Raw genomic sequence first — 26,903 nt, 5'->3', positions numbered from 1 at the left:
ATATATATAATATATATAACATATGTAATAGATATAATATATATAATATATATAACATATATAATATATATAATATATATAATATATATAATATATGTCCATACATTTCTAAATATTTTTATTGTTAATTTGAACGTAAAATTTTTTGATTGCAATTAGCGGCGAAGCCATCAATTTGTTTTTCGGTTTTGTTCGGGTGTAAGAGACAGCCTTTGTTAGTCTCTTCTCTTAACACCTTTTAGAAGCAGCAGCAGCAGCAGCAGAGGGGTTGTTTGCTGCAGGAGTTGCTGTTGTTGCTGCTGGCGTGCTGCTGCTGCCCCTGCGCTGAAGGGAAGCCAGCAGCGTAGCAACCTGTGCTGCTGTTTGCTGCTGCAGCTGTCTCTCTTTGTTGTCTGATGTCTCTCTAATAATTACTTCTAAGTACTGCTGCTGCTGCAGCAGCTGCTGCTGCAGCAGAGGCCGCAGCAAATGCCGCTGCTGTGGACGCAGAGCCAACAGTGTAGCCAGTTGCAAAGCCTGCATCATATCAAACTCTACAAGGGTTTAGGGTTTAGGGTTTAGGGTTTAGATTTTAGCGAGCTGCAGGCCAAGTTCTGGCTTTAGGGTTTGGGGTTAACAGGAATTAAGCGGCAAATTCAGCATCGGGTTTAGGGTTTAGGGTTTAGGGTTTAGGGTTTAGGGTTTAGGGTTTAGGGTTTAGGGTTTACCATGTTGAGGTTGGCAGGCTCTTGCTCCAGAAGACAAGCAGCAGCAACCAAGTGCACGAGAGAAGCGGGCAGCTCTGTCTCCCCCTCTTGCTGCTGCTGCTGCTGCTGCTGCTGCGGCTGCGTGGCTTCCGTGGGCATGCAGCAGCAGCAAAGACAGCTGAGCAGCAGCAGCCGTTCTGCTGCATAGGCGCAGGGGGGAGGAGGTGGGGGCCCCTTCCCCGCAGCAAAGAGGGAGGCCTTCATCTCGCTCTGAAGACAAACAAGCCAGCTAGCCATCCTAGACTGTCTAGCTAGCCAGCTAGCTAGCTAGCTAAGTAGATAGATAGAGAGGTGAGTGGCTAGCTGGCTAGCCAGTTGGCTGAGTGTCTTGCTAGCTAGCTATCTGGGAATGTACTTGCGTTGGTTAGCTAGCTGGGCGACTGCCTGGCTAGCTAGCTAGCTAGCTAGCTAGCTAATTAACTAGCTGACTACTACCTATGGATGTAGCGGGCTGGGCTGTTCGGTATATGAGTGGCGGTGTAGCTAGTTACCTAGCTGTCTAGCTAGCTAGCTGTCTAGCTAGCTGTCCAACTAGCTGTCTGGCGAACTCGCTAGCTGTCTGGCTAGCTAGCGAGCTAGCTGGGCTTACTTGAATGGTGCGGACGGTTGCTGTAGCTTTTTGCTGCTGCAGCAGCAGCTGCTGCTTGCCGCAGTCCCAGGGTGTAGGAAAAGTGATGGGGTGTAGAGGCACCGCAAGCCACTGACCCCCCGTCTTGGGGCACCCTTTGCTGCTGCTGCTGCTGCTGCTGCTGCTGCTACTGCTCGTGGTGCTGCTGCTGCTGCAGGCTGGGGCTGGGTTGGCTGCGCCTTGCAGCAGCAAAGACAAAAGGGCTTCAAGCCGCGGCAGCAATCCTGCTGCTAGCAGCACCGGCTGCTGCTGCTGCACCTTCAGCCCCGCTACAATAGAGATAAACCGCAGCAGCTGCGCTATGTATGCCTTTCGTGAAGCAGCAGCACTTGCTGCTGCCGGTGCTGCTGCTGCTGCTGCTGCACCACCAGCACCCTTAACACTCGCTGCTGCTCCTCCTGCTGCAGCAGCAGGTGGGTTAGGGGAAGGGCTGCGGCTGGAGCCGGAGACAAAAAGCTGCTGATGCTGCTGCTGCTGCTGCTGCTTGCTCAGCAGGCTGCGCGAGGCAGCGGGTGTGTGGCTGCTTCCAGCAGCTGTTGCTGTCTTCTTAGGACCAGGAGCAGCAGCAGCTGCTGCTGCTCCTGCTGCTGCTGCTGCGTTTGCTGCAGCCCTAGGAGAGGCTGCAGCAGACGCAGCAACTACAGCTGCTGCTGCTCTGGCTTCTGTAGCAGCAGGAGAGGTGTCTGGCTGCTCAGCTGCTGCACGGCTAGAGGAGGGTCGCCTGCTGCTGCTGCTGCTGGTGCTGCCTCTGCCGCAACTGCTGCAAGGGGAAGCCCCCGCAGCAGCATCAGCAGCAGCTGCTGCGGCAGCTGACACAGCAACGTCAGCAGCAAACGCCCAATCGAATAGCTGCTGCACCGCTAGGGGTTTTATATCTGCTGCAGCATCGAGGCCTGTAGGAGAGGCAGCAGCAAATGCATGCAGCAGCTGCAGCAAAGCAGCGCGCTCTGTTCTGTTGGCTGGGCACGGGATGCTCGTGTCTGTTGCTGCTGCTGCTGTTGCTGCTGCTCCTGGTGGTGGTACATTGTCAATTGCCGTTGCTGAAATGTTCGTTGCTTCTGCTGCTGCAGTTGCTGCTGCTGCTGCAGGGCAGAAGGAGTCTGCTGCTGCTGAGGCAGCAATATACTGGGCTTCCTTTGGGGAGGTATCTGCTGCTGCTGCTGCAGTTGCTGCTGCTGCTGCTGCAGTTGCCGCCGCAACCTCAAAATGGCCCTCCTTTCCTACAGCAGCAGCAGCTGCTGCTGCTGCTGTTGCATTTGCTGCTGCTGCTGCTTCTGCTGCAGCGTGTGGGCTACTCGGGGGGCTAAGGAGTTCTTCCACCCGTTGGTGCTGCAGCAGCAGCAGCTTTTGCAGCTGCTGCTGCTGCAGCAGCAGCTGGTGTTGCTGCACCTGCTCCGCAGCATCAACAGCGAGCCACAACCGCGGGCATCCGTTTAGTTTCCTATGCTGCTGCTGCTGCTGCTGCTGCTGCTGCTGCGTCTCCACCACCTCATAATAGGCCCAATGGCAGGGAGCTCCGTGCATATAAGGGATGCGGTGCTGCTGCCGCTGTTGCTTCTGCTGCACTTGCTGCTGCTGCTGCTGCTGCATGCCTTCCGGCGTCGCTGTTGCTGCTGCTGCTGCAGCATTTCCAAAGGGTGATGCCTCCCTGACAAAGCCGTAAGCACCGTCGATAGCATAGGTGTTGCAGGAACAGCTACTGCTGCTCGTGCTGCTGCCGCTGCTGCTGCTGCTGCTGCTGCATCCACAGGGGAAGGAGACCCATCCGTACCCTCCATCGGCCAGCATGCGCCGCTGCATAAAATCTAGTTTGCTGCTGCTGCTGCTGCTGCTGCTGCTTCCGCTGCAGTGACTGATGCAGCGGATGAAGCCAAAGCAGCCGTCTATGCACAGGGTCTCAGGAATGTAAGCAACGTCTCCGCAGCAGCTGCTGCTGCAGTTGCTGCTGCTGCTGCTGCTGCTGCTGCAGCGCACAAACCCAAAGAAGCCATCAATACAAAGTGTTTCAGGTGTATACACAACAGTTTCTCCTTTGCTGCAGCAACTGTTGCTGCCGTTGCTGCTGCTGCTGCGGCGGCAGCTTGTGCAGCGAACAAAGCCAAAGAAGCCATCTACAAAAAGAGAGTCTGCTGCGGCTCCCTTTCCCTGTGTGCTGCTGCTGCTGCTGCTGCTGCCATCGACTGCTGCTGCTGCTGCTGTTGCGTTGCTGCTGAAGCCGAACTGCCCCTCAACAAGGAAGGTGTCTGCTCTCTCCACAAGCTGCTGCAGCACCTCCAGTTGCTGCTGCTGCTGATGCTGCTGTCGCTGCTGCTGCTGCTGCACGCTGCAAGCAGCTGCTTCTCGCACGAACCCGAAGCAGCCATCGACGCATCCAACAGGAAAGCCTGAGACAGCGTGTTGCTGCTGCTGCTGCTGCTGCTGCAGTTGCTGCTGCAGTTGCTGCTGCTGGTGCTGCATTGCCTCTTTCGTCGCTTGTGTTTGTGCAAGTTGGAGCAGCAGCTGCTGCTGCGGGTGCTGCTGCTGCTTCTGCTGCTCCTCCTCCCATTGCTGCTGCAGCTCTTCTATAAGGAGAGAAATATAAGTCTCGCTTGTTGCTTCTGGAGGCAGCAGCCGCTTCAGGACAGCCTGCAGCAGCCCCTTCACCATAAGGAACTCCGCACCTGCAGCAGCAAAGCACACTGCTGCTGCTGCTGCTGTTGCTATTGCTGCTGCTGCTGCTGCTGTTGCTACTGCTGCTGCTGCTGCTGCTGCTGTTGCTGCGGCAATGATATTGTTAAGGCAATCCAGAAGTGTCTATCTCAGCGTTCGCACTCAGCAGCAGCGCCACTAAATGCTGCTGCTGCTGCTGCTGCTGCTGCTGCTGCTACCTTACCTTCTCGCCTTGATGCAACATGCAGCGCCAGCTGTATAAAAGAGAGACGAGTTTCTGTGTCTCTGTCTTCCAGCAGCGGCAGCAGCGGCAGCAGCAGTTCCTGCTGCGGCTGCAGCAACAGCTGCTGCTGCTCTTGCTGCAGTTGTTGTTGCTGCTGCTGCAGCTGCTGCTGCCTTTCCTTCGACAACCCAGGCTGGTTCAAATACAGACGAACTGTCTGCTGCTGCTGCAGCAACAGCAGAAGTTGCTGGTGCTGCTGCTCTGCCGGAGGCAACAGCAGCAAACGACGCGGCCCATCATGTGAGGCAAACCTGCAGCAGCAGCAGCAAAAACAACAGCAACAGCAACAGCAACCGCAGCAGCAGCAACAACAGCAGCAACAGCAACAGCAACAGCAGCCGCAGCAGCAGCATTAACAGCAGCAGTAGCAGCAGCAACAGCAACGGCAGCAGCAACAGCAGCAGCAGCAAAAACAGCAGCAGCAGCAGCAGCAGCAGCAGGTGGCGTGCAGTGTCGCTCATTTATTATTTGTGTTGGTTTGCTGCTTCTGCAGGTTTTTTGCTTTTTCCCTCTCTGCCTCTCTTTCCGTCTTCTATGTCCCTTGCTGCTGCTCGTGCTGCTGCTGCTGCTGTTGCTGCTGCTGCTTCTGCTGCTGCTGCTGCTGCTGCTTGTTCTTTACCTCGCTAGGGCCTTCACCGATAGCCGCCTCAGGGGCTGAGCTTTGGCAGCAGCAAATTGAATGAGAATCGGTATGATGCCTTCCATACACAATACACCCTAAACCCTAAACCCTAAACCCTAAACCCTAAACCCTAAACTCCCTATCAAGCCCTAGTCTGGCACGCTGAACATTAGAAACAAAACCCTGAAAGCTCGATGCTGAGATTGCAGCTCAAACCCTAAACCCTAAACCCTAAATCGCATATTAAAACACCAAACCCTAATCCCTAAAGCATAAAACCTAAACTACCTCCCCAGTCGCCCTAAACCCTAAACCCTAAACCCTAGAGAGTTTACCTGCTTTATATGCGGCTACACAGTGTTCTGCATTCTTAAAGAAGGAATCGAGAGCAGCAACAGCCTGAGCTTGCACACATTTGCTGCCGCTCTGCAGCTGCATCAGCAGCGCAGCAACTCCGCCGTATCCCTTATGGAGTGTACATGGAGGGGGGGGGGTGGGGTTGTTCTTCACCACCCCCAGTCTAGGTAAAGTAGAATTCAACATTGCAACCCTCCTGGGGCCTATTATCCCCAGGGTTTAGGGTTTAGGGTTTAGGGTTTAGGGTTTAGGGTTTAGGTAGGCCGTCTAGCAAGTAAACGCCCTTGAAGATTAAAAAAACAAACAATCCCCAAGCCCATAAAAACCCTAAACCCTAAACCCTAAACCCTAAACCCTCCAAGGGGTATTACGGGCTTCCCAAGGGTCCGCTTGAGCAGCTTAGCTGAGAGAAGATGTAATTTAAAAAGAAGCTCTTCGATTGTAGTAATAAATATAAAAAACAACAAAACACCTTAATTTTAAACCCTTAACTCTAAACCCTAAACCCTAAACCCTAAACCCTAAACCCCGAGTGAGGCCCGGTACATGGGGTGCAAGGTGACCCCGAGGTGACCTCGACGCTGTAAGGGTATTGACCCTAAACCCTAAACCCTAGACCCTAAACCCTAAACCCTAAACCCTAAACCCTAAACCCTAAATCCTAAACCCTACATGCATATGTTAGATAGAGAAGAAGGGGTGTATGAACGCGAAGGTCTATACTCTAAACCCTAAACCCTAAACCCGAAACCCTAAACCCTAAACCGCACACTCTATCAGCCTCAATCAAGTTTTGGGTTTAGGGCTTTTCTTGGGTTTTGCAGTCCCAAACAGATTTTCTATTTGTTTTGCTGCGAGAGGCAGCATCAGTCGAGTGCTGCTGCCCTGTAAACCCTAAACCCTAAACCCTAGAGTTTAACTTGCACTGCAGAACGCGTTGCTGGTTAAAAACCGAAATCGTTCTCAACTCAATTCTTAGGAGTGAGAGTTTAGTGTAAAGAGTTTAGGGTTTAGGGTTTAGGGTTTAGGGTTTAGGGTTTAGGGTTTAGGGTTAAGGTTTAGCGCTGTGCGGCTCACTTCCCTCTAAACCCTAAGCTGTTATCACTTATTTCTTAGACACAACAACTCTAAGCCCTAAACCTTAAACCCTAAACCCCCAGTCGTCAGTCCCCTGCAAGCCCTAAACCCTACTAAACCCTAAACCCTAGCTTCTTCCTCTCGAATCCCTAACCAACCCACTCCGCCCGCGAGATAAGCTTGGTGTTTAGGGTTTAGGGTTCAGGGTTTGCAGTAAGCGCAAGGGGTCTTAACAACGTAGGGGCAGCCACTGTCTGCATACCCCATAAACCCTAAACCCTCGGTCCCCCTACTTTAACAAACCTAAACCCGTACGCCCAGAACGCTAAACCCTCAACCCTAAACCCTAAACCCTAAACCCTGACAGCCATCCCAAGGGAGCCAGGGGACGACAAAACCCTCGAAAAAAGTTCACAAGAAACACTTATATAATCAGTGTTTGCAATAGCAGCAGCTGCTGCTGCAGCAGCAGCAGCAGCAGCACAGAGAAAAGCAAGAGAGGAAGCAGCAGCAACTGCTGCTGCTGCTCTCAGCCTGCACCTTTAAGGATTGAACGGCAACGGGAAGCGAACGCCCCCAATTATTCTGATATATAAACCCTAAACCCTAAACCCTAAACCCTTTCCCTGCTGCAGCTGTGCTTTCGAGGTTTTCCTTGCGCGTCTACTTCTGCTGCTTTACGCTTCTTGGGATTAAGGTTTAGGGTTTAGGGTTTAGGAATTAGGGTTTAGGGTTGTTACTCCAGAGGGTAAAACCCCTACACCCTAAACCCTAAACCCCAAACCCCAGGGGTTTGTGTGTACAGTAACACCTTCCTCACTCAATCTGTTTTATTATTTTCATATGAAGCCTCCTACAAACCCTCCGAAGTAGATATCCAGCTGCAGCTGCTGCTGCTGCTGCAGCTGCTGCTGCTGCTGCAGCTGCTGCAGCTGCTGCAGCTGCTGCTTTATTTGCCTCTTCGTTTACTGGTACTCGTTAATTGTTTATATGTTTTATTTATTTAACTTATTAATGTCTCTTCCGTCGTCTTAGCTGTCTCTACGATGCCCCTTACAAAACCCCTCACCGCCCCCCAAACCGCTTCAAACAGCCCCAGCAACTTGCTGCTGCTGCTGCTGCTGCTGCTGCCGCCACCGCTGCCGCCACCGCTGCCGTTTTTGGGTTTGTTTCCGTTGCTCCTGCTGCTGTTGGTATTGTTGCTGCTGCTGCTTCTGTTGCTGCTGCTGCTGCTTCTGTTGGTGCTGCTCCTGTTGCTGCTGCTTCTGTTGTTGCTGCTTCTGTTGTTGCTGCTGCTTTTTCTCACGTTGAATGACGCAGGATGGCGTTGTTGGTTGCTGCTGCGGTTTGCTGCTGCTGCTGCAGTTAGCTCTTCTTCTGCTGCTTCTTTTTCTACCTCTGTGTGTATCTGCACCAAGGGCTTGTCACGACCTGCTGTTGCTGCTGCTGCCGCTGCTGCTGCTGCTGCTGCTGCTGAGCTAACTCGCAAATGGCGAAGCAGGGAGGGATGCTGCTGCAGCATTGGGGCTAAGTGCTTCTCCAGTGCAGATACCAAACCAAACAAACGCATCAACTCGTTAGCAGCAGATGGTGCTGCTTCTGCTGCTGCTGCTGCTGCTGCTGCTGCTGCTGCTGCTGCTGCTGCTGCTTCTTGCGTGCCGACAGGTGCAGCAGCATCTGGTACAGCATCCACAGCATCTGCAGCAGCATCTGCAGCAGCATCTGCAGCATCAGCAGTATTTACCGCAGCAGCAGCTGTATTTACCGCAGCAGCAGCTGTATTTACAGCAGCAGCAGTAACTGCAGCAGCGGCAGTATCTGCAACAGCAGCAACATCTGCAGCAGCATCTGCATCTGCAGCAGCATCTGCAGAAGAAACTCCACCTGCTGAGAGTCGGGCGCACGGCGCATCATATGCTGTAGGATCATAAGGGAGCCAAGCTGCGAGTCCTGATGCTGCTGGTGCTGCTGGTGCTGCTGCAGCAGCAGCAGCTGCTGCTGCTGGTGCTGCTGCTGCTGACTCTGCTGGTACTGCTGGTGCTGCTGCTGCTGCTGCTGGTGCTGGTGCTGCTGCTGGTGCTACTGACACTGCTGGTGCTGCTGGTGCTGCTGGTCTTGCTGCTACAGGTGCTGCTGGTCTTGCCGATGGTGCTGCTCCTGCTGGTGCTGCAGTTTTTGTTCTTGGTGCTCGTTTACGTGCGGAGCCCCTTGCAGCAGCAGCAGCAGCAGCAGCAGAGAGCGTCCGTCGACTCAGTAGACGCAGCGGGAAGATCCTAGGTGCTGCCGCTGGTCCTGCTGCAGTTGCTGCTGCTGCTGTTCGTGCTGTTGCTGGCTTTGCTGCTGCTGCTGCTGCTGCTGCTCCACGTCTTGGAGTGTATGCGCCCCATTGGGTGGTGGTGGTTTCTGTTCCGGTGTCTGTCCTCGAGGTCTCTTCAGTTTCTGTCGGAGTTGAGGACTCATCGCTGTCGTTGCTGCTGCTGCTGCTGCTGTTGCTGCTGCTGCTGCTGGCAGTTGCGCTATATCTTGCTGCAGCAGCAGCACCGCCATTGTCTGTGTTCGCCCCCCATCTCCTTGAGAAGCCACTACTAGAGGCGTTCCACCTCCCCTGCTGCTTCGACCTCGCTGCTGCTGCTACTGCTGCTGCCGCTGCCGCTGCCGCTGCTGCCGGTTCTGCTGTTGCTGGAGGTGCCCGCAGAGACACCCCAAATGATCTAGGGGGCGTCGAAGGGCGAACTTCTTCGGTTTTCCCTCTTAAGGAGACAGCAGCAGGAAGAGAGAGATACGAGCTTGAGGGGGTTTGCTGCGGTTTAGTGAAGTGGCGGCTTGATTTATATGGGGAGCAGCATGTGCATCTGGGTGGTGAGGCAGCAGAAGCTGCTGCTGACAAGAGAGAGAGAGCTCCTGCTGCAGCAAGAGGCACCCAAAGGAGGGCCGTGTGCATTCGTGAGTTCTTCATTGCAAGACAAGAAAAGACGTTGGAAAAGGGGTGTTACTGCTTGCGTATCTGCAGCAGATGTGTCTGTGTGCAGTAGCAGCAGCAGCAGCAGCAGCTGCTGCTGCTGCTGCTGCTGCTGCTGCAGCAAAAGTGCTGCTGTATCTGCTTGGGGTGAAGGAGCCGATTTGAGCGGCTGTTTGCGCTACAATGGCACTGACTGCAAGCGTCAGTAGAGTGTGAAGAAAAGGGGAGAAAAGAATATATAGAACGAACGCAAATAAAAACGGAAATGAGTGAGAGCTGCTGCTGTCATTGAGTGGTCTCGACTGTCGCGTGCAAGCATCGGGAGGTGTCGATACACCGCAGAGGAGGAGGCGGCATCAGCATTTTTTTTTGAAAAATGCTGATGCCGCCAATGTCAATGGCATTAATTTATTAAAACAAACTAATTGCATACTCATAATGAAAACCCTTACTTTTAACGTCAGCGATATACCTGCAATGCGTGCAGCACCGCGGTGTGCAACACCCTAAGGTGTACGCACAGCTCAGAAGGTAGGAAGAACTCAAGACGCGAAGAAAACAAAATGTTTTGGATTTATTTAGGTTCATTTTGAATTTTAATTGAAATATTTTCACTAACTGCAGTCATCTCTGCAGATTTACCCCACGCCAAATCCTGTTTTCACGGTCGATGCATTTGCCTTTTGTCTTCGCAGTGTAATGAAGTAATTCTTTCTTTTTCTACGCTTACTATGTACAATTATAATATATTTCAGCTTCTATGTACAGTGGGTTTGCATTTATATACTTGTACGTGCAGCAAGTTTTCATTCAGACATGTATATGGTTATATATTGATATACACAGATATAAACATACTGCTTGTATGTAGATATAAATAAGTAAATATGTATATATCTATATGTGTACGAACGTATTTAATATGCATGAACATTGTTTGTGCATGCATATTTATTTGTGTATATACAGACGCAATTTTTGTATAGATACATACGCACAGCACATAATCATAGATATGCTAATGTAGATCATTCGCCTAGATAATTGTTTGTACATACACCCATTTCATATATGTAAGCATATATATGTTTATAAATATATGCATTTGTGCGTCTTCACACATATGTACACTGTATGTATCTATATACATACACCTATATATATATATATATATATATATATATATATATTTGTTTGAATATGAAGTTCCTTTTAATTTTGTGCTTTGTTTAATCTCTTTTTTCGCGTTAACTATGAGTGCTGGCTCTCTCTGGTATCTCCTCGACTTAGCCTGCAAAAAATAATAACGGTTAAGGCAATATTAGTACTGGTAATAAAGAATAATGAAGTTCGCATTAATATAAAATAATAATGGTAATAATAACGGTAAGAATAAGAACGAGAAAAACACAAACAAACCGAGAGACACCTCAATTAGAGAAGGTCTCCGCTTGTTGTGTAGAAAGCTGCTGACAGGCTAAAGCGTGTGCCTGTCTCATTTCTTTCTGTTGGTTTGCTTCCCCTTTTCTGCTGCAGTGTCTTGCTGCTGCAGTATCTTGCTGCTGCAGTGTCTTGCTGCCGCAGCAAAGAGGCGGCAAACTCCACACACGCCACTTACACAAACACGGAGCAGACGCACAAGCCAATTCAAAGCGCACCCAACAACAGCAAGAGTAACAGCAGCAGCAGCAGCTCCAGCTGCTGCTGCTGCTCTTGCTGCGGCTGCTGCTGCTGCAGCTGCTTCTGCTGCTGCTGCCGCTGCAGCTGGAAGCGGCTGCTGCAAATGCTGATGCAGGTGCTGATGCAGGTGCTGCGGCAGGCGCTGCTGCACATACTGCTGCGAGTGCTGCTGCAAGTGCTGCTGCAGTTACTGCTGTAAGTGCTGCTGCAGGTGCTGCTGCAGCCATTACTACAGGTGCCATTGTACCTCTTGCAGCATGTGCTGATTTCGATATTGTTGCAGCAAGTGCTGTTGCTGCAGGTGCTGCAGCTGCTATTGCTGCAGGTGTCCCATCCGCAGGTGCTGCCGCACCTATTGCTGCATGTGCTGCTGCTGCAGCTATTGCTGCATGTGTTGCTGCGGCAGGCGCTCCTGCTGCAGGTGCTGCTGCAGCTATTGCTGCATGCGTTGCTGCGGCAGGCGCTCCTGATGCAGGTGATGCTGCGGGTGCTGCGGCAGGTGCTGCTGCAGCTATTGCTGCATGCCCTGCTGCTGGAAGTGCCGCTGCAGAAGGTGCTGCAGAAGGTGCTGCAGCACTTGCTGCTGCAGCACCTTCTGCAGCACCTTCTTGAAGCAGCAGGACCCCGAAGGGCATGCCTCTGCCTTCCGCAGCAGCAACGGAGAGCTCGAGGCGACTGTTAATTTGTGCGGTATCCCTTTACAGCCTTTGTTTGGTTTTACTCGTTTCTTTTTTCCCTTTATTGTTTCACTCTTTCGAGTCGTGGCAACAGCAGCAAGCAGCAGCAGCAAGCATCGGGGGCCCCCTAGGCAGCAGCAACAGAGGAGAGTTTTGCTGTAGCAGCAGCCGCACCCCTTTTTACTGCCTCACAAACGCGCATACAAAAAGAGGTATTGCCGCTGCCACTGCTGTTGCTGCTGCTGCAGCTGCTGCTGTTTTTGCTGCTGCTGTCGTTGCTGCAGCCGTTACTGCTGCTGCTGCTGCTGCTGCTGCTGCTGCTGCTGCTGCTGCTGCTGCTGCTGCAGCTGCCGCAGGCGCGTTCAGAGGTCGGCGATGCTGTCGTAGGGAACCTTTTGGAATTTGACAGGCTTATTTCTATGTTTTTCATGTTTGGGGTTTGGTGGGCCCGCTGTAAAGAGGTAAACAGCGGTGCAAGGGGTGTCCTGATGCTTTGAAGGGGTGTTTGTGCACATGGCGGGGCCCTTGAAGATAAGCGCATCTCTTGCATCTACAAGAGCGCACTCATCTGGTAGATCAACTGGCACAGAGCTTTCTTCTTCTTCCTCCCCCTCCTTACCAAATCTCCCCCTCACACTCAAGCTAGACAAACCCGCAGAAACAGACGTAAAAGAAAGCCCTAAGACACGAAATAAACAGAAACCAACCTTTGTTGGAACTCCGCTGGGGCCCTGAACCACACCTAAGGCAGCCAGAGGGTCAGGTAGGGGACAGAAGGGCCCGTAGTGCTGCTCCTGCTGCTCCTGCTGCTCCTGCTGCTCCTGCTGCTCCTGCTGCTCCTGCTGCTCCTGCTGCTGCGTTGAGTCGATGAGCGGGTACACTCTTTCTTGCTGGTTTGCACAGCGGAGAACTATTGCATCAATGTCTCCCTTTCTTGGTTCGCGAACAGCAAAGACAGGCGGGGCTTCATCTCCTGCTCTGTGATGGCAGCTGCAGCCATTAGGAAGAGGCTCTGTCCTAGTTTTAGGTTGCACAGGGCCTGCGAAGAAGCCCTGCATAGCTTTGATATACCTCTTGACGATGCATTTGGGGTTAAAATCATAAAAGATAGTGAGCATACGGTCAGACGGGGTACACTGCATTGAAACTGAGCCCTCACGCAGCACGCGCATCTTCCCCCCAGTTAACTGAGATACTAAAACCACAAAACGAGGCCCAAATGAAGGAGGAGAAGGGAAAGATTGGAGGTGACAGGGGGATAGGTAATCAGAGATATCTATTGAACCGCCGGAGAGGCCTGATGATGATGCTCCTGATCCTGAACCACCTGACGTCTTGCTTGCTCGCGCACCACCTCTTCCTTCTTTTGCGTGACGCTCTGCTGACCCTTTCTTTGCTTCGTCAGCTTTCCGTGCTGCTTCTTCCCCATCTGCTGCTGGATTCCGTCCTGAGTGCCCCGCCCATGCTGCTCCTCCCTCTGCTTGCCCTCTTAGACGGTTACCGTTGTGTATGCCTGAAGATCCCTGTTGAGCTGCTGTTCCTGCTGTAGCATCTGCTTCTTTTGCTGCTGCTTCCCCGTCCGCTGCCCCTTGAAGATCATTTGCTGCAGCTGCTTGCGATGACGCTCCTGTTGTTGCGCCTTCGTATTGAAGCGGAGCGGTGGTGTTGTCTCCTCCTGCCGCTTCGCCAAGATGGTAGAGAGCTTTCTCTAATGGGCTGGGGGGGAAGTTGCCAGCGTCCCAGTCGGGTGCGTTCGAGGCCTTCTGCTGCTGTTCCTGCTGCAGCTGCTGCGCGTCGGGTGACGAGGCTGTAGGAGCACCAGCAGGATCAACAGGAGAAGCAGAAGTTTCAGCGGCGGTTCCTTCGTTGTTGTCCGCTGATGTGGGTGCAGGAGGGACTGGCTGCTGCGCGGGTTGGTGCTCCGCCCCTGAAGGCAATGATGGATTCTCCTCAGCGGCAACTCCACACCGCAATGCAAGAAGAAAGGCTACAGGCAGCCAGAAAAAAGGTGTTCTGAGGCTCGCGCCCTTCATTTCGTAGTGGCAATGTATGCGCAGCAACCTTTTCAGAACGCCACTGGGTTCACCAGCTGCCCCTGCGGCGCGGCAGGGAGCGAGGAGCGGGAAGATGGGTTTCTCTCCTCCCTCTCTTCAGCAGGCCTGCTTTCAATGAGTAAATACAAAAAGTACCACGAAAAAGAGAACCTCAGAACGCCCGAGAAGAACGCAACGCGTCGATTGTTCACACGAGAGCGGCGACGGCGGCGGTGGGAAGGGGCTGGGGACGGTGGAAGAGGCGGAAGAAATGGGTTCAGGTTCTTTGAATGCAGATCAAATTGCAAAAAAGTAAAATGGCTTCCAAGTATTTAAAATTTAAGCGAAAAAGACGAAAAAGAGCCAATGGAGCGGAAACTAAGGCCGACGCCGCTCCACCACCCTGCGGATGGAGCTGCGGGCTGTAGTGGAATATCTTAATAATCAATCCACGGCGTGAAAAACCTCTTGATTAAATGCTTGCACATTTATAAACTCTTGCAAAATACAAGTATTTTAAGGTATTTACCCGCTGGTTTCCAGGAGGATCGCCCTAATTTCTAACTGCTTAACCTGCGGAACTCGAACAGGACCGATACGACGGCTGCCCTGCGTCGGCGATCGGTGGATGTGGGGTGAGCGCATGGTCTCACATTCTGCATATTAACGAAATTAAAATTAAAACCTTATTATTTCTGTAGATATTTCCTCTCGTTATTCCCTGCGCTTCACTGCCTCCAGCCTCTGAAACGCCACGGGAGGGCATGCGCTCTAACACTTAACAGATTCATTCGCTATACTCTAGTCTGCAATCTACAGCATTGTATTTTACTCTTATCGTCTAAGAAGCCTTCTTTACGCTTCTTCACTACACCCATTAGCCTCCTCCATGGAAGTAGACGGAGAGGAAGGCCCCCGTGATGAGGGGGGCCCCCCATCTGCAGTTACGCAGTTGCCGCGGTCCAGTGGAAAGCCAGCCTCTTTTTTCGTGTCCAAGGCAGAGGAATGTCTGTCTTCGTTTCCCCCTAACTTAAAGCTGGCCGTCATGTTTCTCGAAAAGGGGGTGTCTGTACACCCCAACGACGTCGAGCTCTTGCAGAAGCTTGCGGGCGAATATGCAGAATTGGGAAAGACTTCTGAGGCGAAGGAACTGCTTCAAAAGGCTATACAATTAGAGGCAAGAAACACATTTTAGTTGTCTTGAAAGGCGGGCTCAAGCGGGCTCGCTGTGCTTATTCAATTATTCAATTTCTCTCGTGTCTGTCTACGCATCGCAGAGGTCTGTGAGGTACAGCTCTGCAACGGAGCAGTAGGCACGCGTCAAGTCGGCCTTGAGCCACTGTATGCCAGTTGCAGGCTTTCTGCTAGTGACTGTTGTTGCTTTATGTCGCTGCGTTTTATTTCTCTTCAGCCTTCTTCGGGACCCGTGAAATATCTGCAGATGGCGCAGCTTGAAGACGGGTCTGCTTGTCTGCCTTTATACCGCACAGCCATTTCGATGTTGGAGTCGTCTTTGGCTTCTGTGCAATCTTCTTCAGCAGCTTTTTACCTGTCTAGCAAGAAGGCAGCAGCCTCTGCACGAAGAGCAGCAGCAGCAGCAAAAGCAGCAGAAGAACAGCAGCTCAAGGTCGACTTGACGCGTGCCTACTGCTCCGTTGCAGAGCTGTACCTCACAGACCTCTGCGATGCGGCAGAAGCAGAACAGGAAGCAACAGCGGCTATTCAGAAGGCGCTTCAGCTTATTCCCGACAGCCCGGATGCTCTTCTCTGCGACGCACAGATGAAGAAAGTCAAGGGTAAGCTGCTAGGGCTGCTGCTGTAAAACAGCAGCAGCTGCTGCTGCTGCAGCAAGGGGAAGGTGATACTGCAGTGGAGATTGTCTCCTCGTTTGGCGTGTTGCAGTAGCAGCTGTTTATAAAATTTGTATCTTTATAGGCCTGCATCTGCTGCTGCACTAGCCGCTGCTGCTGCGACTGCCGAAGCAGCAGGATATCTCTTGCTGCTGCTGCTGCTGCTGTTTCAGATGATGCTGAGGGCGCGGTGAGTGCAGCAGAGAGTCTGTACACCTCACTGAAACGGCTGCGGGAGAAGGCATTGGCTCAGGCGAGGTTAGACCCAGCTTCTTTTGATTTAAGTGCAGCAGAAGATGAAGAAGAGCCTGATCTCCCTTCATTAGAGACCCGCGTTAATGCTGCACGACTATTTATTGATGTAGGAATGCTGCAGCAGGCCCTCGAAGTCTTAAAGACGTGCCTAGAGGAAAACGATGAGGATGTACGTACACACAGGCAAACCGAAATCGGCTACTGCTGCTCCTGCTGCTGCTTCTGCTGCTGCTCCTACTGGAGCTTCTGCTACTGGGGCTGTTACTACCCAGGTGCTGTTTTTGTTGCTGCTGCTGCATGGCAGGCTACTGCCGCTGCTACTTTTGCTGCTGTGATAATTGTTGCTGCTCGCCTATCAAATGGGGCTGTGTCTTTTGAAGAAGAGCAGCAAAGCGGCGCATGCATATTGCTCTCGTAGAGCTTGAGGATGGAAGGGTTTATTGTTAGGGTTTAGGGTTTCAAGGGTTTAGGATATCTAGGGTTTAGGGTTTGGTGCTTCTGCTCTTCAGCCGCAGGTCTGGCTGGTGCTTTGCTGCGCGTTGTTTAAAACTCAAGATTTTGATGAGTGTCTCAGCGCCTTAGATGAGCTCCGAGAGGTAATTAACCCTAAACCCTAAACCCTAGACCGTTTTCCCCCAACCCGCTCCTTGCTGCTGCAAGAGAAGCAACAGCAGCTGCCTCTGCGGCAGCAGGCGTAGCATGCTGTGTTTTTGCTGCTGCTGTTGCTGCTGTTGCTGCAGCGGCTGGAGCGTTACGGCATCTCAAAGGATGATGCGATGGCAGTGCACGAGCAGCAGCTTCGCGAGTTAGCCCAGAAGGGCCTTAACGAGCAGCAGCAGCAAAACAAGCAGCAGCAGCAAGAGCAGCAGCAGCAGGAGGGTAGCTCCTCCAGCTTCTCGTCAGACGATGAAGGCTAAGAAGAGAGCTGCCTCAAACCCTAAACGTAAATTGCATCTCTCTTTTTTCTTTTTTCGTTTGTCTTATTTTAAATTAAAGGTGAAGAGACACCAGGACACGCATAGCAATCCACAGGATAAACCCTAATCGCCAAGAGCATACATTAGCAGCCCCCAAAACCCTAAACCCTAAACCTTATATTATGTTTAACGGAGAGCAGCCCTCACACGTGGTGGCCCAGCGAGTTGCAGGTTGTGCGTTAGTGTTTAGGGTTTAGGGTTTAGGGTTTAGGGTATCCCTTGAAGCTGTATTTCGATTATGTTGTCGAAAGGTAGAAAGGAAGAAAAATGCATACAGTACAAGACAATACTATTACCCTCAATGCATGCAGCTTCAGCAGAGGGCGGGTATAGACAAGAGGCACTACAATGGAGCTCAAGCTGAGCCTTCAGAGGCCTCGTTAGATGTAAAAAGAACAAATATAATACGAATAGAGATCAATGGAAATACTTTAGATAAAAATCTAAAAGTAATAAAGTCAAGAATGCTCGGCAGGCCCGTGAGGGTTTGGGAGTAGCTATGAGACTGCTCTCTTAGGCACCAGATTATTATTTTAAGGTTTCCTTCTTTTAAGTTTAATGGACTTGAATATGTTTTAAAGTTGTTTATTTGGATCCTTGAGTTGTTATATATGACCCAGATAGGCTGTGTTTACTCCTTCGATATAACCACTTAACCCAGTAGTGTTCATATAAGGTACACCCATAGTATAACAGCTGAGACCGCAGTTCAGTACATTTGGGGGCTGCTCTGGGAATCGTTTTTGTGTTTTTGTTTTCTTTTTACCCTCCTAAACAAGCCCAGAACCTCGGAAGTAGCAAACCGAGCGAATATACTAAATGCATTTGTTATGGCCACACCTAACAGAACATCACTGAGAATCTCAGCAGAGCATGAGACCAGTCCAGCCAGTCTAGCAAGTATAAAGCTCCCTTCCACACTTTCTTATCAGGATACTACCCAACAACCTCAGGTTGTAGCACCCACGAAACCCGTAGCGGGGTCAGCCCTAGTAGAGGAAAAAGCGAGAGATATCTAAAGGTTAAAGCAAGGCCCCAAACGGCTGCAAGAAAAGCTAGTAGAGCAGAGCATGCCTCAACCACTGCCTGTTGTGGGGCTAACAATCATCCGTGCGAAGGGAGACAGCACGGAGTCCTTCCTCACACTCATGGAGTATTGGTTTATGGAGAGGGGAACTAAGAATAGATTGTTGGGGTAACGATCTAAAAGAATATTAAGAGGAGGAAGCTCTACAATATTGGGCGCACTTAGCAAACAGATTTGGACATGATTAGTGGGCCCACCTGAAACACTGCCTGATACAGTATTTCTGTAAGAGTGACCGGGATACTCTTATTCAACAAATGAAAAACAACAAATGAAAAGGCTATCATAGGGTGTACATAACTAGCTTTAGTAAGATGGCTGCTAGGGATAGGTAGCTATCGGCAGATTATCTAGTCGGTTACTATTCCACCTGAACTAACATGGCCGCCACAGAGAGAGGTACAGCTAAGTATAAAAATTGAAGAGACGCAGCAACAGTTTTAGCTGCAATAGCCTCCCAATGGAGGGCTGAGCCTAGCGGGAGGCGCAACAAGGACTAGTCGTGCAGCAACACCCGTGGAGGCCAGGTACCTCAACCAATGCAGGATGATGGGGCAGTAACAGTGTGCTATCAATGCAAGCGTAAGGTGCGCCAAGCAAGGAGCTATTTATCTGGAGATCTGAGGGTGTACAAGTTAGGAGAGACGTGCAAGGGGCGTAAAGGTATAGGCCACTACGCTAGAGATTGCCCAACGCCTGAGCGTAGGAGAGTAGAGACAGTGGAAGGGACGTCTGGGCAGCCCCACTGGGGTTTGAAGCTGTCAATGAGATTGACGGTGCTGCTGTCTAACTTAAGTTAGTCAGATCTCAGAGCATTATTCTAGGGTTTCCTTATTAAACATTCATGAACTTGAATATGTTTTAAAGTTGTTTTTTGAATCTCTGAGTTGTTATATATAACCCAGATAGGCTGTGTTTACTCCTTAAATATAATCTCTTAACACAGTAGCGTTAAAATAGGGTACACCCACAGTATAACAGCTGAGCTCGCTGTTTACTACGGCGGGGCCCCCTTTGGGGCCCCCCGTACCTACTCGTACGAGGCCCTAAGTTTCTTGCTTTTCGTTCGATAACTTTAAAATAAATTAACTATTTCTTCTTCTTATTTCTTTTTTCCTTTTTGTTTGAACCCTCTGCAGCACTGCAGCTGGCGGTTTCGGGTTCAGTGTTCTGTTTCCGGCGGCGTGAGGCATTGGGGCTTAGGGTTTAGGGTTTAGGGTTTAGGGTTTGCGTGGGAGATGCTAAGCTTCATAGACGATGAGGAGGCTGATGAGACACCACAAGCCTCGGAGCTGCAGTTCCCGCAGCTACCGCAACAGCAAGAGCCGCAGCAGCAGCAGCGGCGCCGTTTGCTCGCGCCCAGAAGCAACAGCAGCAACGACAACAACGGCAGCAGCAGCAGCAGCAGCAACAGCGATGGCTCGTTTCCAGTCCCGGTGTTTCGGCCCCGTATGCGACGTCAAGGACAGCAGCAGCAGCAGGAGCAGGCGATAGGCCCTTCCGTGAAGCCGTCTCTGACGCACAAAGAGTTCCTCGCTCGTCGCGCTGCGGAGTTTGCTGCAGCAGCAGCAGAATCAGCAGCTTCAAAATCTGCAGCAGCAGATGGTGCAGCAGGTGCTGCTGGCATTGGTGAGGTTTCTGGGGGGCCCCCGAAGCGTCAACGGCGCACCGGTTGGTCGGAGGCTGAGGAGGCTGAGAAGCTTCAAGAGGGGCAAAGCTCATCTGGCTGGGGGCCCCCTGTAGATCCGAAGGTACAGGAGGAGAGGCGAAAAGCAATTGAATTGGCGTTGGAGGGGGAGAAGAGGCGTGTAGCTACGTCTGTCCCGACGACAGAAGAAGAAGAAGCAGAAAGGGCTTTACAGCGAATGTGGTGAGTTACAACGACAACAGTGCTTATTTAATTTATATATATTGCAATGCATGCAAGAGTACTTCAAGCAAAACCCTAAGTTTCATTATTATTCCCCCTGCATTTGGGCTGTACGTATACCTCAGGTACGACCGCGACGACAGCTCGGGCTTGCAGCTGGGCGACTACGAGGAGGAGGATGTTCATCATCTGGCGAAAGAGGAAAAGTTGAAAAGTTTGAAAGGGGGGGCCCCAGCGGGGGCCCCAGGGCGCTCTCTAGCAGAGATGCAGAGACACCGAGACAACGAGCTCTGGGAAGAGCTGCTGATGAATAGAGGAGGGGCGGGCCAGCGTCGCGAGTTGTCGTTAGAAGAAGAAGATGCAGAAGAAACAGAGAAGGAACATGTTATTTGCAGACAGTTGCTGCCTCCCTTTCTTTCGGGGTATAAACCGTCCGAGAGAAACGTTAGCGTCGTTAGAGATGCAACAAGTGATATGGCGACATTAGCAAGGTATTTATATCAACATTTAAACGAGTTTGCTGCTGATCTTCTTCTTCTCGTACTCCTCTTCTTCCCTTTGCTTTCTTTGTCTCTTCTGCATCGTACTGACCTCTTAGCTATCTGTACACTGCAACCCTGGCTTGTGCATAGAGGGCCGTAGCTTTTATGTTTGTGTGTATTCTCTGAAGGAGGTGCCGTTGCGCTTGCTGGTTGAGGCGGCTTCGTTGTGGTTTAGGGTTTAGGGATTAGGGTTTAGGGTTTGCAGTTTGGGGTTTAGGGTTTAGGGTTTCTTTCTCCTTCGTTTCTGCGTCTCAGGAAGGGAAGCGCAGTGTTACGCTACACAAAAGACAGAGAAGACAGAGCAGCAGTGCGTCAGCGTTTCTGGGAGGTCGCGGGTTCGACTCTCGGCAAGTTGCTGCAGGGTGCGGAGGGGCGTGATGCAGCAGCAGCAGCAGAGGAAGCAGCAGCAGCAGCAGCAGCAGCGGAAGAAGCGGAAGCAGCAGCAGGGGGGCGACGCAGCACCCGCGAAGGCTACGCTGCTGCGTTTGTAGCTGCTAAAGACGCACAAGTTTCTGCTTTCTGCACGCAGCAAACAGTGCAGCAGCAGCGGCAGTCCCTCCCTGTCTTTAAGGTTCGAGATGAATTTATTGCTGTTTGCAGAGAACACCAAATTGTTGTTGTAGTTGGCGAGACAGGCAGCGGGAAGACAACGCAGCTGACGCAGTATCTCTTAGAAGAAGGATATGCAACATCGCCTGCTGCTGCAGCAGCAGCAGCAGCAGCAGCAACAGCAGTGCCACTCAGAACTACCTCGAGATCCGCAGCAGCAGCAGCAGCAGCAGCAGAAGCAGAAGCAGCAGCAGGAGGAGCAGCAGGAGCAGCTTTATTTTCTACTGGCATTATAGGCTGTACGCAGCCAAGGCGCGTTGCTGCTGTCTCTGTTGCTAAGCGTGTAGCGGAGGAGATGGGGGTTGAGTTAGGCACCACTGTCGGTTATTCGATACGTTTTGAAGATTGCACTTCGCAAGAAACTGCAATTAAATATATGACAGACGGTGTACTACTCAGGGAAAGCCTCAGCGATCCAGATCTTGATAAATACAGCTGCATCATCATGGATGAAGCACACGAAAGGTAGGCACCATGCTGCGGCTGCTGCTGCTGTTGTTGCTGCTGCTGATGCTGGTGCTTTTTTGCTGTGTTGTTGTGTGCTACTGCTGTTGCTGCTGGTGTTGCTCTCGCTGGGTTGGTGCGTTGTTGCTGATGCTGCTGCTGTTGCTGCTGCTGGTGAATTTTGCTGATGCTGCTGGTGCGTGTTCTGTCGGTGGTGCGGTTGTTGCGGCGTCGTTTGCTGTTTGTTGTTGTTTTTGCTGCTGCTGCTGCTGCTGGGCTGGCCGCGTGACTGGGCTTTAGAGTTTAGAGGATTGGGTTTCTTGTTTATTTTTATTTGCAACTTGTAAGTGTTTGTTGCATGGTGTTGAGTGTTTATTCTCTCTTGTTTGATATGTGTAGTATGTTGTTCATTGCCGCTTGTTTATTTTATATTTGAAGTTGTTTAATTAAAATGGTGTTTTGTTTCTTTTTCACTTTGTTTCTTGTGCAGATCACTAAATACAGATATATTGTTTGGAGTGCTGAAGGGCGTAGTTAGTCGGCGTCGAGATTTCAAATTGATAGTGACATCTGCAACGATGGATGCCGATCGTTTTTCTTCTTTTTTCGGGGGGGCTGCGATATTTAATATCCCTGGAAGGACATTTCCAGTAGAAGTTGAGTTTGCGCGGTGTCTGCCCGATGATTACGTTGATGCTGCAGTGCAGAAGTGCCTCTCAATTCACTGTAGCACGCCTTGTGGGGGGATGGCTGCTGCTGCTGCTGCTGCTGCTGGGGAGGATCCAGCAGGAGCACCAGCAGATGAAGAAGGAGGAGGAGATATTCTTCTATTCATGACAGGGCAAGATGATATCGAGGTGTCTTGCATTCTTCTCGCTACCCGTCTAGAGCAGCTAGGGGAGCGCGCTCCCCCGTTAACAATTCTTCCTATATATTCGCAGCTTCCTGCTGATCTTCAGGCGAAGATATTCGAACCATCTAAGTTTAGAAAAGTAATTGTTGCAACAAATATCGCTGAAACTTCGCTGACTGTAGATGGCGTGCGCTATGTTGTGGATTGCGGGTTATGCAAGTTGAAGGTGTTCAATCCTTCAATAGGTATGGATTCATTGCAAGTTACTCCGATATCTCAAGCGAACGCAAACCAGAGAAAAGGAAGAGCAGGACGTACGGGCCCCGGCAAGTGCTATCGTCTATACACCGAAACGGCATTTATTCGAGAAATGCTGCCTCTTACAGTACCTGAAGTACAGCGCACCAACCTAAGCAATGTTGTACTCCTGCTTAAAAGCATAGGCGTACAGAACCTGCAAGACTTCGATCTTATTGACCCTCCTCCTCAAGACAACCTTCTCGATGCGATGTTTCAACTTTGGATACTGGGGGCTTTAGATAACAACGGAGGCATCACGCAAACGGGACAAAAAATGTCAGCGTTTCCTTTGGATCCTCCCCTCTCTAAGATGCTGCTGGCTGCAGCAGAACTCGGGGGGGTTAGCGAGCTCGTGTCTATCGTTTCTCTTCTCTCTGTTCCTTCTATCTTCTTTATTGCAAAGGAGAAGCAACAAGAAGCAGAAAGCCTAAAGGAGAAATTCTTCGTTCCTGAAAGCGATCACTTAACGCTCCTCAATGTCTTTCAGCAGTGGAAACGCGCAAAGTGCAGCGCGCAATGGTGTTTAAAACACTTCGTACAACCGAAGGTCCGTTTGCTTCTTCTTTTCTTCCTCTTCTATTCTTCTTCCTTCTTCTTTCTATAAGTGGCATACACCCACCCTCAACGGCTCATCATTTATTTATACCGTTATGCTCGGTCGCTTGTCCCCTTCTCACTGCCCCCTTGGAATGCGGCGGTCTGCACTGCTGTTGCACACCGATCTGCTGCTTCTGCTCTTGCTGTTGCTGCTGCTGCTGCTGTCGCTTCGCACGGTATATAGCCTGTACAGCCTTCTCTGTGGATGGCGCTGTTTTTGTTGTCGTCTTCAGTGATGCTGCGTTGAAACGGTTACTGCCACCGTTTAAACAAGTATTCGTTTGGGGTGTCTTCGCAACTTGTCGTTCGATTCAGAAAGCGTTTAAATATGCAAGTATCCGCGCGTTATATATATATATATATATATATATATATATATATATATATATATATGTACTTGTTCATATATTAATCAATATGCAAGCATATATCAATATGCGTATTTTTATCGTTGTATTGTATGTATTATTTGTTTCATTTCTATGTATTATTTCATGTACTTGATGGTTAATAAACAATTAAGTGGGTACTTGTACATGTATACGTATATACAATATATATGTTTTCTGTTTTGTATATCAACAGGCGATGCAGAAGGCGCGTGAAGTTCGCGATCAGTTGGTGGACACGATGAAGCAACAAGGAATACCCGAAGTATCTTGCGGGACGGACTGGGATGTGCTTAGAAAGGTATTTATACGTTGTCTCTTTCAATCTTCTGCGCTTTCTTCTTGTGCTTCGTAGATGACCTCCTCTCCCTTCTCTACTGTCTCCTTGCGCTATTTATTGAGATGTGCCTAAACAGGTGTCTCTATTTAGTCTGTTTCTGCCTTCTCTCCCGTCTTCTTTTGCTTCTTTAGATGTGGCTTTATATGCACTCTCTGCTATCTCTTGTGCTCTGGTATGGTATATGTCTGCCTTCCGTTTTGTCTGCCTTTGATGTTCCTTTGTTTTCCATGCAATGCATTTCAGTGTATGTCGTGCTGCCTGTTTAATTAACGTCATTTCTGCTGTTTCTTTTTTTTTCTTTCTTTTTTCTTTCTTTATGATTGTGCGACGAGAGACAGCCACCAACGCCATACTTTTTGCTCTTTCTATTTCTGCGTGCAGGCCATCTGCGCCGGGTATTTTCATCATGCTGCTAAACTTCGAGGCATAGGAGAATATGTAAACTTGAGGACTTCAGTTCCCTGTCATGTTCATCCGACTTCGGCTCTCTACTCAGCTGGATACACACCTGAATACGTCGTCTACCACGAACTTCTCCTCACCACCAAAGAATACATGAGAAATGTCTGTTACGGCCTAGGGTTTAGGGTTTTACGGTGGTCTTGCGTGGCTCGGATTGCCCCTTTACTTTGTTGTTGCTGTTGTCTTTGCATTACTTGTTGTTTTGCCGTTGCTACATCTGTAGCCGAACTATTGTTATGTGTCCTTTCATCTGTTGTTTCATTTGTTGTTTTGTTTTTATGTTGGACTGTTTTGTTTTTATTCTTTGTTTTATTTGTTTTATTTGGGTCTTGTTTCTCTATTCCCTCAGGTGACAGCGGTAGACGCGCGCTGGCTGGCGGAGCTGGGGCCGATGTTTTTTTCAATTCGCAAAATGGGGATGGGGGGAGGATTACTGCAGGCAGAGGAAGATGCAGCAACAGCAGGTATTGAACAAACGTCTCCTTGCTCCGTCTAAGGCTTCCTGCTACTGCTGCTGCTGCTACTGCTGCCGCTGCTGCTGGTTAGAATACTCTCCTTATTAATCTTGTGTAGAAGGCCAATTCCTGGACGTAGCGTACTCGCGCGCTGACAAGCTGTGCTGTGCCCTGTTGAGGGTTCGGGGTTTAGGGTTCAGGGTCTGGGGTTTGCGGTGTGTTGCTGCGGCGTAGCCTTTGAGGCCCAAATGCAGAAAGATGCGCTGCGGCTGCAGCAGCAGCAGGAGGCAGTAGCAAAAGCGTCACAGCGCGTGCATGTTGAAGCAACAGCAGGCCGTCGGCCAAAGACAGCAACAGCAGCAGCTGCAGCAGCAGCAGCAGCAGCAGCAGCAATAGCAGCAGCAGGAGAGAACGCTGAGACAGAGGGCAACGGTGTACTAAACAACCCAACAGACGAAGAAGACGAGGCTGCCGTCCTCAAACTAAGACGGCTCCGCACGAAGGTTTCTCCTCAGCTGCATCTGCGGGCTGTAAAGGTAGAAGAAGATGAAGAAGCAAAGCCCGAGCAGCAGCAGCAGCAGGCAGCAAATGCTGCCAAGCCCCAGCAGCAGCACGAGGCAGCGAATGTAGCCAAGCAGCAGCAGCAGCAGGCAGCAAATGCAGCCAAGGAGCAGCAGGAAAGAGCGAAACGACCGAAAGATGAATAGACAACGCAGCAACACAAACAACAAACCCCAGACTGTTTTCCCCTTTTAGTTTCTACTTTTTTGTCCGTTTTTCCGGCTCCAGAATCCTGCCTCACTTGCATTGTCTTTTTTCTACTTTTACGCTATTCTTTGATAACATATGTAATATATATAGAGAGTTCTGGTTTGTTTTCAGTGTACAAATGAGTTGTACAGACAAGGGATACAAATGCATCGCACTTGTTTAGTGCATAACTGCTGTTCTTTCGCTTACACACAATAGCCGAAATATTCGATGGATTTGAGAAGCAGCATATCCCTGACAAGACGATATATAACAGATAGCATATAACAAAAAAGTACATATGGTTGTATTTTCTATTTGTTAATAATCTGCCTGTTCGGTAGCGCTGGGGTGTACTGGAAGCGTCTTATTTGAGGAGGTTTCATTTCTTCATTCTTTGTATTTAGACAATTCACTACCCCCCAACTGACTGGCAACAGATGCGGGTGCAGCAGAGAGTTAATATACTGCTAGCGATAGTAAGTACTAGGAGTTCTCGAGAGGAAGATGTTGCTCGATGCTTGCAGTGAAGCTGTTATTTGTTGTTTGTCGTTGCTTCTTGCTTGCTGCTGTTGGTGTTGCTGTCGTTTGTATTGGAATTTGTAAACTGTACAAGTTGCAGAATTATGTGTCTGGTTATTGAACAACAATCGGCAATAATGATAGTGCTTTGAAGCCCCGTGGTTTGTACGACTTAAAAGCAAATGAATAAACAACTCGTTGCTGCTGAGACAGCAAAACCTGTCTTTTACTTGCCAGTTCACGCCTGCTGCTGCTGCTGCTGGTCTTGATATTTGCCTTCTTCTAACCATTGCGAAACAAGCAATTGGAATTCTTCTTTGTTTTCAGGAGCCACAAGAGGTGCTGCTTCTGTGTCTCCCGTTGTTTTCGGCTTTGAATGTGTCACCTCCCAACGACACTCAGTCTCACTGTCTGTCTCTGCATCTTCGTTCTCTTGCCGCTGCTGCTGCTGCTGTCTCAATTCCTCTTCTTTGATCTGCTCTGCCAAAGCTCTCTTCTGCGCACTAATTCGTGGGCCCCGGGCTCTGCAGCAAGTGCGCACGCAGCTGTATGTACATCCCAAGCCCTAAACCCTGAAAAGCACCAGATCCCTTCCTCTAAATGCATCTCAGCAGTACACTGCAAGTCATGAACTGTGCATATGTGGAGCGGCGCGCTCCAGGTACGCCAGCTGCAGTAGCAAGCAGCAGCATCAGCAAGGAACAGCAGCACGTCCAGGAACACCGGCAGTAGCAGGAGCAACAGATGCAGGATAAACGGCGGCAGCAGCAACGGCAAGTGCAGCAGCTTGCGCTGCCTCAGCAGAAGCACAAGCAGCAGTAGCGCCAGCAGCAGCACCAGGACCACCATTAGCAGCAGCAACAGCAGAAAAGGCGTGTAGTGTTGCTGTT

At 50.4% G+C, this 26,903-nt stretch overlaps 5 protein-coding genes across 5 annotated transcripts; 2 read left to right on the top strand and 3 right to left on the bottom strand.

The window, feature by feature from the left end:
- Nucleotides 1-228: 228 nt before the first annotated feature.
- EAH_00035280 (hypothetical protein, conserved) lies at nucleotides 229-5,471 on the bottom strand (the record flags this gene model as incomplete). The annotated part of the gene is made up of 6 exons (XM_013392121.1): nucleotides 229-516; nucleotides 708-956; nucleotides 1,336-4,130; nucleotides 4,247-4,557; nucleotides 4,926-5,004; nucleotides 5,264-5,471. 6 exons carry the CDS (start codon nucleotides 5,469-5,471, stop codon nucleotides 229-231), a joined length of 3,930 nt encoding a protein of 1,309 aa, XP_013247575.1.
- A 1,894-nt stretch (nucleotides 5,472-7,365) lies between these two features.
- Nucleotides 7,366-9,318, bottom strand: EAH_00035270 (hypothetical protein; the record flags this gene model as incomplete). Its single annotated transcript, XM_013392120.1, has 1 exon — nucleotides 7,366-9,318. One exon carries the CDS (start codon nucleotides 9,316-9,318, stop codon nucleotides 7,366-7,368), a length of 1,953 nt encoding a protein of 650 aa, XP_013247574.1.
- A 1,433-nt stretch (nucleotides 9,319-10,751) lies between these two features.
- On the bottom strand, nucleotides 10,752-13,711 carry EAH_00035260 (hypothetical protein, conserved; the record flags this gene model as incomplete). Its single annotated transcript, XM_013392119.1, has 4 exons — nucleotides 10,752-10,934; nucleotides 11,157-11,644; nucleotides 11,853-12,025; nucleotides 12,243-13,711. The coding sequence occupies 4 exons, from the start codon at nucleotides 13,709-13,711 to the stop codon at nucleotides 10,752-10,754; spliced, it is 2,313 nt and encodes a 770-aa protein (XP_013247573.1).
- An 889-nt stretch (nucleotides 13,712-14,600) lies between these two features.
- Nucleotides 14,601-16,733, top strand: EAH_00035250 (SPBC16D10.01c, related, related; the record flags this gene model as incomplete). The annotated part of the gene is made up of 5 exons (XM_013392118.1): nucleotides 14,601-14,774; nucleotides 15,123-15,507; nucleotides 15,735-15,985; nucleotides 16,326-16,412; nucleotides 16,557-16,733. 5 exons carry the CDS (start codon nucleotides 14,601-14,603, stop codon nucleotides 16,731-16,733), a joined length of 1,074 nt encoding a protein of 357 aa, XP_013247572.1.
- Nucleotides 16,734-19,118: 2,385 nt separating this feature from the next.
- EAH_00035240 (ATP-dependent RNA helicase, putative) lies at nucleotides 19,119-25,448 on the top strand (the record flags this gene model as incomplete). Its single annotated transcript, XM_013392117.1, has 8 exons — nucleotides 19,119-19,750; nucleotides 19,876-20,241; nucleotides 20,548-21,366; nucleotides 21,836-23,045; nucleotides 23,681-23,785; nucleotides 24,206-24,388; nucleotides 24,636-24,750; nucleotides 24,976-25,448. 8 exons carry the CDS (start codon nucleotides 19,119-19,121, stop codon nucleotides 25,446-25,448), a joined length of 3,903 nt encoding a protein of 1,300 aa, XP_013247571.1.
- Nucleotides 25,449-26,903: the final 1,455 nt, after the last annotated feature.

The sequence above is a fragment of the Eimeria acervulina genome, genomic scaffold, assembly GCF_000499425.1.
Source record: "Eimeria acervulina Houghton genomic scaffold, Eah_scaff369, whole genome shotgun sequence".
Taxonomy (NCBI): domain Eukaryota; phylum Apicomplexa; class Conoidasida; order Eucoccidiorida; family Eimeriidae; genus Eimeria; species Eimeria acervulina.
Note: the sequence above shows the minus strand (reverse complement) of the source record. Positions and strands in the feature narration are given on the sequence as shown.